The following is a 12,502-nucleotide window of genomic DNA, read 5'->3' on the forward strand; positions in this document are numbered from 1 at the left end:
AAATGTCCTATTTCCCCTTGAAATCGCTATTGAGGCATTTACAGGAAAGGCCAGACGGAAATATAACACGAACTGTGGAAAATCCTAGTTTATGTTTATTCAGTACTTTAAATTGTCCGTCCAGTTCTATGGAAAATGGAGCAAGTACATCACTCAAATCTAAGATTATTATTATACTCCATGAATACTTCTGGTTTAAAAAAAAGCCAAATATCTAATTATCTTCATGGTTCAGCTCTGTGTTAAAGGCAGACCATAACTCTAATCAACATTTCAATTGCTGAGATTTCATTTCTTCACCTATTCTTATTTGAACATTTCTGAAATGATTTTAGTTTTTGCTGTGCTTTTTATAAAGTTGTTTTTATTAACTATACATATATTGTTATTATCGTCATGGTCATCTGTATTTATGGTATATATCCAAAGCCTATCCATATACTACTGCAGTGTATATATGTACATTATGGTTAATAGTTGAAAAAGTGAAGATGAGGACTCGGGAAGAAAACCGTCAAAGCAGTAAATATTAAAACCGGCTTTCTGTCCAAATTATTATCCCAGCTGCCCCACTTTCCACTGGTTTATGACTAGTCGGTGATAGAAATTGTTTGTTATTGCTGCTCACATAGCGGGAAATTCCGGCACTGGCGCAGACACTAAACACCACTCACATCCCTGCACCCAATCCGCATATAACGGCTTGACAGAGAATGTGCTTTATTTAATAGCTCTTACCCCTCGGGACGGGTTATAAATAGGAATTACTATGAATGCGAACTCCTTAAAGATAAGTATAATGTAGCATATTACTGTCTGAGCTGTTACCAGGGAATGCGGAAAACGGCACTATATATATATATACATATAAGTAAAAACTCACTGCTTTAAAATACAAATTAGTCCTTGGGCCTTTTAACTGAGTCAAATCTTATTTAAAGTACACCGTTTTGGTAACCCTGTAGTCAAAAGAACTAGTACATTACATTTTGGATTTAAAATCTGTGTTTCTAATTTATATATTTATCTGTCCTGATTAAAACACTATAAACACTTCACTTTAAGAAATTAAAGTGAAGCCGATTTGAATCTATTTATTTAAAAAAAAAAATTAATCTGGTCATAAAGGGACAAAATCCCTGAAGTCTTGAAGTGATTAACTATTTTTTTCTCTGAAATCCTATATGTGTGACTGAACTACTGTACTATGTGTGGATATACAAACTTAAGGGGTAACTCCGACTTCAGGACAATTTATCTCACAGGCTGTTATGTTTAGTTTGGTCATTCTTGGGTACGACAACGGATAAGCTGAAGTCTGCACAGTGGATTTAATTGTACCTGCACAGCAGATGTGTTGTTTTATCTAAAAGTAATGAAAATAAACAAGGCAGACCCTTCCTTTTAAGTAATAGAAGCCGTAGTTCTCCATTTGTTGTGGAAGAGCAAGTCCCAGGCTCAGGCAGACAGTCATGCTGGGACTTGTTCAAAAACAGCTGTAGAACTACATTTTAGCTACAGTTCTAATTTAGTTTGTCAAGGGCACAGGCATTTGTGGTGGAATTGGGGGTGTATACGGTGGTATGTCATACCGCCACTTCTCCTACTGCCTTCATTGTAACACTATCACATTCCAGTCACTTACATTATATATACAGTATATACAGTGGTAGAAGTGGGGGTGTATACGGTGGTATGTCATACCATCACTTCTCCTACTGCCTTCATTGTAACACTATCACATTCCAGTCACTTACATTATATATACAGTATATACAGTGGTAGAAGTGGGGTGTATACGGTGGTATGTCATACCATCACTTCTCCTACTGCCTTCATTGTAACACTATCACATTCCAGTCACTTACATTATATATACAGTATATACAGTGGTAGAAGTGGGGTGTATACTGTGGTATGTCATACCGTCACTTCTCCTACTGCCTTCATTGTAACACTATCACATTCCAGTCACTTACATTATATATACAGTATATACAGTGGTAGAAGTGGGGGTGTATACAGTGGTATGTCATACCATCACTTCTCCTACTGCCTTCATTGTAACACTATCACATTCCAGTCACTTACATTATATATACAGTATATACAGTGGTAGAAGTGGGGGTGTATAGGGTGGTATGTCATACCGTCACTTCTCCTACTGCCTTCATTGTAACACTATCACATTCCAGTCACTTACATTATATATACAGTATATACAGTGGTAGAAGTGGGGTGTATACGGTGGTATGTCATACCTTCACTTCTCCTACTGCCTTCATTGTAACACTATCACATTCCAGTCACTTACATTATATATACAGTATATACAGTGGTAGAAGTGGGGGTGTATACAGTGGTATGTCATACCGCCACTTCTCTTACTGCCTTCATTGTAACACTATCACATTCCAGTCACTTACATTATATATACAGTATATACAGTGGTAGAAGTGGGGGTGTATACAGTGATATGTCATACCGTCACTTCTCCTACTGCCTTCATTGTAACACTATCACATTCCAGTCACTTACATTATATATACAGTATATACAGTGGTAGAAGTGGGGTGTATACAGTGGTATGTCATACCGCCACTTCTACTACTGCCTTCATTGTAACACTATCACATTCCAGTCACTTACATTATATATACAGTATATACAGTGGTAGAAGTGGGGTGTATACGGTGGTATGTCATACCATCACTTCTCCTACTGCCTTCTTTGTAACATTATCACATTCCAGTCACTTACATTATATATACAGTATATACAGTGGTAGAAGTGGGGGTGTATATGGTGGTATGTCTTACCGCCACTTCTCCTACTACCTTCATTGTAACACTATCACATTCCAGTCACTTACATTCCCATTACATTTTCCATACCGTCAATTCTAAATTTCCCCCCGACCACTGGGTGTACTTGTAGTAAAAGACTGAAGGGTGCCCACCATATCGCCTGAAAAGCATCCTAACATCTTCCTCTAGCAGCATGGTGTAAGCTTGTTCTATTCATACAAATATTTATTTCTTTATATTTTCAGCAATGGCGATTGATCCCTTATCTGGCTGCTGCCTACGCTCTTGACTACTTCTCTAAAAGCTTTTTCATTAATTTAATTGAGTTGCAAATTGGGATTCTAATGAAAGACAGGAGCCCAAGACAGGTATAGTCCTATAATATTCCATTATCATTTATATGTTAAAACAATTATTGTGATTATTCTGACAAGTGCTAGTTGGGAAAGAAATGGGTTTTGTTTTTGTAATGGAAAATTCTGCTGGGAAGTCTGGCAAATACAAATGTATGCACTGACCTTCCCGCATTTATCTTATAATAGTGTACTAGATTTTACTAGGATAATGTGAAATCCTGGTATATTTTATTGCAGGCTGAGAACTGACCCCAGCTGCAAGAGCAGCTAAACAGCCAAACACACAGAAGAACTGTAAATACATTTAACTATGCTATTCAATTTCAAGATAATACTTTATTAGAGAGCTACAGTGGAAATTCAGATTAATAATATACATTAGGGGCTTTACTTTGCAAAAATGAATGTGAGATTTTTATTTGCAGCACTTAGTGACCAGGAGAGTGACCGATGTATAGATTCTTTTGAAAGGAAATAATAGACCAATTAGAAACACTAATTACGCAGCGCTGTACAGAGAACTCACTCACATCAGTCCCTGCCCCATTGGAGCTTACAGTCTAAATTCCCTAACACACACACACAGACTAGGGTCAATTAACTTACCAGTATGTTTTTGGAGTGTGGAAGGAAACCGGAGCACCCGGAGGAAAACCCACGCAAACACAGGGAGAACATACAAACTCCACACAGATAAGGCCATGGTCGGGAATTGAACTCATGACCCCAGTGCTGTGAGGCAGAAGTGCTAACCACTAAGCCACAGTGGTATTTAAATATAATTTTTGAAGGATAGTTCCATTGTGCATGAAAATATTTCTAAGGCAAATTACTGCAGGTCAGTGAAATTTCGAGCTGTCAGTCTAACCCTTTCTGCGTATAAAACCACGTTTCCATATTTTTATTTTGTATGTTGCCTTCACGAGTGCACCTACTTCATCTAATGTAGATATATATTTCAGCAAGAAATGGATTCTGCAAGCTTTTCATTTTAACTTGTGGTTCTAATAAGCATGTTTAAGTACATACTCAGTGGTTACCAAATAAGGTCACATTCTTTCTGGAATAAATAAGTTTTGAAAATTGTCCATTTACCCAAGCGTGCCGTTAGAGTTCACCACATACTTAGCTGTGTTTCAAATTGCATCACAAAATAATCTTTGGGACAAAGCACGCAATCACTGCAATAAATGTCAAGGTTTATGTGGCTGTAAGAATTATGTTTTGGATACTCTTTTACAATGGGATTTGTTTCATAAGAATCGATGCGAAAAAAGGTTTTGCACTTTTTGTAGTTTTTGCCCCTCAATGTTAGAAAAGAGATTATACAAACTCACAATGTTACATACAGTAGATAGGTTGGAAAGCCAACAAGTTTAAAGTAAACCTTTTCTTAATTCTAATTGTGTAGTTTCACAGTATAGTAGTCGATGGTACTTGTTAGTCCTACGATTATAATCCCGACAACAAGTATATAGACAAAAAAAAGGGATTACTAAGAGCGACTTGGTTGAAATGAAGACTTACATTAAAACGGACAGATGAAGTTTTTCCGAAGACACTCACATGCGGAGTGGTCAAAATGGCGAAATTACAGCATGCCGGCAATTGTGTTTGACGTCAGAAAACAGAGCGACATTGAAATTTCTGAATTTAAAGCAGCAATGGCAGGACCCGGCAACTAGGCAATTTAATCTAAGGGTTAGGGTTTGGTACGCACATATTATATGTGCGTACTGAAAAGAGGAATATATATGCTTATATGTGAAATTTGACGTCTCTGCAACACACTTAATCCATTTTGTTAGTCAGTCACACAGAGCTGTAAGTTTGTCTGTAGTACGTCACTTGATCCATTCTGTTAGTACCCAAAATATAGAAATATACGGACCATAATAATGTAATATATTTTGATTAAACCGAATTTAATGGAATACGCAAAGAATGCACACTCACGCAGTTAAATAAGATTAAGAACTTATCTGTAAACCTGACATCCAGGTCAGGTATTTGTAGTTAGATGTTAGTCCATCAATCTCTCTTAGGGTTAAGGTCAGGAATCATTGCTCTCACAGGGAGAATGGGATAAGTCCACTGGAGTAGATGAAGGTGATGACGTTCTTAACTCAACTCTCTAATATACTGAGACTTCATCAGGAGATACAAACAACGAGTACATACCGCATATTTTTAGAAAAGAGCAAGCGCCATCTTGCACATGCGCACGCCGCCGATAGGGCTACTGCGCAGGCACGGCCACCGATTTAGATGCAATTCTGCCAATGTAATGGGGGCATGATAGTTATAACGTCTCCCTAAGAGACCAGTTTTGATTACACCCAGGCCTCATAGTTTGTTGAGGGGAGCTATAATTCGTTGCACCAAGGGTATATTAGTATACATGATGGCGGCCATCTTAGGCAAGGACAAATATATTATGAAAGCCATATTGTCTCCATTTTCATTTTTAGTCGAGTAGTTCAGCAGGTCAGACCTCTTTACACCTTCAGTTTTGGTCATAGTACCATCAATACGTTTGTCAGGGTAGCCTCTCTGTTTAAATCTTTTTGCATATGAAACCAACTGTTCCTTGCACTGTGACTCATTTATTGCAATTTCTTTTGACCCTATAAAATTGTGAGTATGGAATGTTGTTTTTACATATTTTTCACATGACCACTCTGATAGTGATATAGCTGTTAGTGTCGACTGATTTAATTATTTTTTTTTGCTTCTCTTCTCTACTCCTTATTGAACCAGGTCTAAGTATTCCATTTTTTTGTCAGATTTGGCAGTAAACTTCATTAGTGCCAATATATATAAGGAACCAGTTCAGTGAAGCACTGTCTCCATTCCATACAACCAAGATGTCATCTATATAGCATTTATACAGTTTTATATTTTTAGTGTAAGGGTTGGGGTTTAAAATGTATTTCTGCTCCCAGCTACCCATTGAAAGATTAGCTAAACTAAGTGCAAAAATGGTTCCCATGGCTGTCCCACACATTGGAAGATAAAAGAAATTTAAAAATTGAAAATAATTATGTGTTAAAATAAATAGAATAAGATCACAAATAAGGTCTTTATGTTTGTCTGTTAAGTCCGTGTCCGGATCGAGAAATTGTCTACATGCCTCTATACGTTTTTGATGTTCGGTAGACGCATATATTGATTGAACATATCGTGACCCAGTAGTAGTCTGGTTTCCATTCAAACTCTTGGAATAGGTGTAAAACACTGGTCGTGTCTTTGAAATATGATTGTAGGTTAGTGACGTATTTCTTCAAAAAAAATATCAACATATTCTGATATATGTGAAGTTAAAGATTCAATCCCTGCCACTGTTGGTCTACCTCCAGGATTTATAAGAATTTTATGAATTTAGGCAGATAGTAAAATATATGGATAATCATATAATCTATATATTCTCGTTGTCTGGATTAGAAGTATGCAACGAACATAGCCCACCCATGATGTACACTGGTTGCGTGCAGCAAACTGTTCAGATTCCGCTTCATTCTGCCTATATTGACACTCCAACGCATTTCATGGCGCACGACTACTTTCATATATTTGGCGACTTCACTATAAACTAGAAACGAATCTAGATTTGCAGGGAGGTATAATAATGGGAAGAAGACCAACATTCTAACGCTTAAGAACCCCACCTTACATTGTATTCAACTTTTAATTTTTTACCCTAAAATACATTCCGTTAAGCCACAATTATGGCTTAAATTAATCATAAGAGTGAGGGGCCATTGGAACTGTTTTGTATTATATGTGACACGTTTCTGTTTGAAGCTTTTTTTTCTAATTACTTGGAAGTGTGCCTTGAATTGTTCTTCTCCACTGAAGTGCAACTGGAAAGTGCGAAATGCGTCTCGTTGAAAGTAAAGGACGATACTAAAAATCCTCTTATTCTGAGCTGGTGCAAAAATCAATTTTGGTTTTTTTCTTGTTTTGTTTTTTCAAAACAAGGTGCACTTGAAATTAGCAAGGTACACCCTCTCTCTGCCCAACACCTTCCATCGCCCAGCGCAAACTTCTGCTCTCCTGCAAATGCTGCCATCCTACTCCGCAGACCCTTGCACCAGTGCAAACTACATCAACACCGTTTTGTAGGCTCAGCCAATAAATATGAGATTGCAGCCTATTAATTAAACTCTTTATGAAATCACTGGTTTTCGAGTGAACGGATGACTAGAGGTCTTATGTAAAGGGCAAAATAGTGAAGGCGTTGTGAAAATCCTCTTTGGTGATGTCACCGCCCCTCCGCTGTTTTAGCATTTTATAAATTACCTCCGTTGGAGGCAGCCGTTTAGTGGTTTGAATCTGCTAAAAGTTTGCACCTGCGCTGGCGCAGCCCCCATAAAAACAGTATCATTTGCGCAACAGTAGCTGTGTGACATCACAATGCAGCATGCGCACTTTTTAGTTTTTGTTAATGAGACGTACTTATGGTTAAATATTGAATTATGGAACAGTTTAGGAATTGGCTAAAACAGGTAGGTTGTTTTGTAGTACAAATGGATTAGGTTAGAAGACAAAAGTAATCAGTTCTGATAAATAGGTTAGCATGACATATATCTAGGCTGCAGTTAGAGGGCGCTGTTTTGGCATCCACTGCAAAGAGTAAAAAACAAGCTGACAAATTTAGGCATGGCACTATCCCAGGGGCACTGCATAGCTATCCATCCTTAAATGCCTACAGCAAGACAGAAATCCTCATTGCAGCTTGGGGTCAGGAGCAGGCTTCACATTGATGATCTGTTGCTGATACCATATTCGCCAGAGATTTACTATTGACATTTGGTATATTTAATTATATTTGTATGGCTGCACTTTAATTATGCTTGGATGTATTATTGAATTAGAAAATGTGAATCCAGTTTGACATATCCACATTGTCTATCCAGTAGTATCACGTGCATCAAGCACTGTAGTTCACAAGACCCAGTTAATTCCATAAACTTGAGATTCTCTTCTGGTAATTAGTTTGTGTGTTCCGAGAACATATTTCAGCCAATGTCACTGCCACCCTGTCCTCTTTCCAGCTGTTATCTGTCCTAATTTTCTAGCAGCTCACAAGTTGTTACCAGCGCCCTCCCAGCACGTGCTGCCTGTACGGTGCCAGTTATCACAGGTTCATGGACTCTTCTGCTACAAAGTAGATGAGAGATTGCTTCTTTTTTTTTTTTCTTTAATTAAATAAAATAAAATATATTTTCAGCCGGCTGAACACTGCACACAATACTCCGTCAAAGCTCTTCCACTCTTTCTGTTAGCATAAAATCCTAGTTTTGGCAAAATGGTTCCATTAATAATAGATATGTTGTGCTATTTTTACTTTGTTATTTATAGTTTGCAAGTAAATCTAAAAATACAAATTCTCAAAATGTATTTTTAAACAGTGCACTGAAATTGAATACTGTCTTTATAAGGAGAGGTATACTAAATGTTTAATTTAAACCCATTTGAACTTTGTAATTGCCAGTGGGTGTAACTATCAGGCAGCTGATTAATGATGTCATAGTCCCAGACCGATCCCTAGGCTGCGGCCTCACATTACTTACACAAAACAACACAAAAGAAAACCTACCCCAAACATATATTTCTAAGGCCTATGTGTGTGTGTAAAGGGGCACCTGTTAGTTCACCACAATTTTCTTGTCTACATTGAGTGTTCTTCAACTTTTTGTTTTTTAGTTTCTAATCACAATCAGTCTTTAAATGTTGCTCCATCACTTTCCTATGAGGTGTCAGGAATGGTTATAATAAGACCAGGAGACGGCAGGAACTGTACAAAGCGATGTGGTCAGCTGTCCTCACTCTTTTATTGTCTTTAATTTTTAAGGCACCACAAATTGTCCCCAGCTCCATACATAGAGTAGACATCTACACCATACAGAGACAACTGCAAAAAGTTCTTAATTACATTGTTCGAAAGAGACCGGTTTGCTACAAATTAACAGACCACGTTCGTGACTAGACATTGAGCACAAGTGATAAGTAATACCTATGTGTGCTGTGCCCAGGAGAATGGGCTCGAGAAACTGGGCAGGAGGAGCTGGTCTAGAGGTGCAGAGAGTGATACAATGACAGAAAGAGGTTCCCTGCTCATGGGAGCTTACACCCTAGAGGGCAAGGTTAGGCACAAGGTGGGTGGCACTTAGTGGGGACGTAGTGGTGGTAGAAATGAGTTGCAATATTATTATGTAAAAAAAATCTTCAGTGTATATGCGAAAAATAATGTCAACCCACTAGCAGCCACAGCTCCTCGAGAAGAAAAAAAAAATATATATATATACGTACGTAACAGGTCCACCATAATTTATCTCCTACATCAAGTCTTGCCAACCTGTCGCTCACCAGGTGTTGTCCCAGCATTCCTTGAGAGCTATCGTCTGGCTGTCTATTGGCAAAGTATGCTGGGGCTTGTAGTTTCACAACCCCTGGAGTGCCACAAGTTGGCCAGGCCCATCCTACATCTTTCTTTCTCTTTCTTCCTGGGTGCACTGTTCCTCCAGGCTCTCTAGAGTACGGCTATGAGATCCTAGCACTTTAGCTCAGAAAATGCTTCAGAGTGTGAGCAGAAGCAGTCTCTCCCTGCCACCTGAGATGGATTGAGGCCTGAAGTATGTGTCGAAGCAGAGAAACTCCGGATACAATAAAACTTCTGTTTTTTATTTAGTAATTAGAGTCGTATACAATTTATGTTGTTTTATATACTGGCCCGGCTATGTAATAATTAGAGTTTTGTACTTTTCAAGGCATGATGGGAACATTAGTACTTTGAGTGAGAACAGCCTATAGAGCTATTGGATCAATACAGGTTGCAATACACTACCCCAGCCTCTGAATTTAAAAAAATCTAAGCAATCTAAAATGTAAACTGTGCCAATAAGTTGAGTATAAAGGATTTGTTGGATAAAATATCTATCTTGACTGCAGTACTCTTTTAAGTTGATCTTTTTATTTTCTTCTTTCTTCTGACCGTGGTAATTTCCTGTATGGATTGTGTGCTTTGTACGCCTCCAGCATGATTTGATAATATGTGTACTTATTTTCAGGCTGAACTTGGCAAGGAAATCCACGCTCTGTCCTGCGCTGGTAAGCCACTGGCCTCATGGACGGCACAGCACGGGGCTCAAGAATGCCGGGAAGCCTGTGGAGGTCACGGCTTCCTAGCTAGTAAGTGACCAGAAATGGGATTACTGTCACCATAAGGAACATGATTACATCTCAGTGTGAGATTTTACGCCCCACCGATCATCCGTTGCGGTTCAGAAAGTTCCAAGAACTGATTAGGAATTACTGAATGCATTTGTTAATGTTTTCCAAAAAGGTGGAGTTCTCAGATTGCAGACTGATAAGACAATTATGCTTTTTCCCAAACTAGTTCTATCCAATTACTGACAGCTGTTACAGGAAATACGATATAATAAGTAAATATCATTGTTTAAGAATAACTTTGAAATTTCATATGAAAATTTGGGGGTATATTTACTAAACTGCGGGTTTGAAATAGTGGAGATGTTGCCTATAGCAACCAATCGGATCCTAGCTGTCATTTTGTTTAATGTATTAAATAAATGATAACTAGAATCTGATTGGTTGCTATAGGCAACATCTCCACTTTTTCAAACCCGCAGTTTAGTAAATATACCCCTTGCAATCTTCTAATATTGTTTCTGTATAATTGTATAACATTTTAAGTATCTTCTTTTAGAAATGAACAATGCTAAATATTAGGAGTGCTGAAATTACTGTTATCCTTTTTAATAAATCGTCTGTTGCCAGATGATATTCAGTTGCCATGTTAGGAGGGATCTGTGTCTTTAACACAGCATCGATAGAGAGTGACTGACAGATAGGTAGACTTGCTTTGTAGGAATGCACTGTGTGGATTGGTGGATTCATACTCTGGGTGATGCCAATGATGCAAGACAAATGATTATAGCCTCAGATACCTTTTAAACACTGTCCTAAACATATGGAGGGGCTTCATCTGTCAGTAATGTAGTGTGGAGTACTTTAGTAATACTTTAATTTTTAACTGCAGTGGTAAGTCAACTAAACACTGGATAATCTATTGTACCATTATGCTTTTAGGTGATTGTGTATCTGCAGCGATATAGCCTTGTCAGTCTAGGCCAGTGGTCAGGGAACAGGGGTAAATTACCCCAAATGGGGTAAAAATGAAATTCCTGGGGGTAATGCTGCCGATTCACATGCTGTCAGTTGGATTGTAGACCCCTTTAAATGTGAAATTGCTGTTGTACCAGAAGAGCCTCAAGGGTTGGCAGAGGCACCTCTTGAGCTTCGATGCAATAATGAAGCACATATTGCATTTGAAAACAAAGCAGATCTGTCTTATTTTTGGATGTCAACAGCTGTAAAGGCATTCAAAATTGCACATGAGGAGGCAGTCAAAAAGTTGCTGCCTTTTGCAACAACCTACCTTTGCGAACAAGGATTTTCCACTCTAACGAACATAAAAACAAAGCAGAGAAATCGGTTGGACGCTGAAGGCTTTATCCAAATTGCTCTGACATCAAAATGCCCAAATATTGATGCTCTCGTATCAAAAATTAAGCAGCATCATTTCTCCAAAACCTGAAGTTTTGAAGTTGAAGGTTTCAAAGAAATTTTGAATAAACTCAATAAATGTTTGAATTCCAATAATTAATCAATATATCATTTCCTTCCTTTCAAATCAAGGGGGCAAGCGGCGTATCTAAATATAATTTGGGGTAAAAGGTAAAAAAGTTCCCTGACTCCTGGTCTAGGCCAATCATATCTGGTGAATAGGGTTTTTTGTTTTCCAAGCCCTGATCTGTGTTTAAGTTTCATACTTTTAGGAGTTCTGCACATGTATACAATTACACTTATACAATAGAATATGGATGACCAATCCCTTACTTACATTGTCAGTAGAAGGGTTAGATCCAACAAGTTATATTTTTAGGCAAAATAATCTAGTCACATTGACCATATGCTGCCATTGGATGAGAGGATTCTCCTTCCTGTCTGGGCCACTGATCTAGTTAGAATGCATTTTGATAATTCAAGATCACTTTTTTTGTTGGCCACAAATAGCAAATCTGGCCTTTGAAATCTCCTATTGTGTGGCTAGTGTAAGGCCCGAGATCTTTCTGCTATGAAGTGAAATCCTCGGATCACTAGAAGGCTACGTAGAATGTTGCTTTGTAAGCTCTTGTTTCTAGAGCTGAGTCACAGATGTTTAAGGAATTGCAGCCCTGACACCCTCTACACATAGAGATTAAACTGTCTGTGTGATTCCTGATTTAATCTGCCCTGGAAATCAATATCCAT

At 38.1% G+C, this 12,502-nt stretch overlaps 1 protein-coding gene across 2 annotated transcripts in view; it reads left to right on the plus strand.

Moving 5' to 3' along the window:
• Positions 1 to 12,502, plus strand: part of ACOX3 (acyl-CoA oxidase 3, pristanoyl) — a 79,823-nt gene that overhangs the window by 31,641 nt on the left and 35,680 nt on the right. For both annotated transcript variants that reach the window (XM_075194381.1, XM_075194382.1), the window contains exons 10-11: positions 3,053 to 3,175; positions 10,237 to 10,357. In XM_075194381.1, coding sequence (XP_075050482.1) covers positions 3,053 to 3,175; positions 10,237 to 10,357 — 244 coding nt within the window. The remainder of the gene's footprint in view (positions 1 to 3,052; positions 3,176 to 10,236; positions 10,358 to 12,502) is intronic.

This window comes from Mixophyes fleayi, chromosome 1 (assembly GCF_038048845.1).
Source record: "Mixophyes fleayi isolate aMixFle1 chromosome 1, aMixFle1.hap1, whole genome shotgun sequence".
Taxonomy (NCBI): Eukaryota; Metazoa; Chordata; class Amphibia; order Anura; family Limnodynastidae; genus Mixophyes; species Mixophyes fleayi.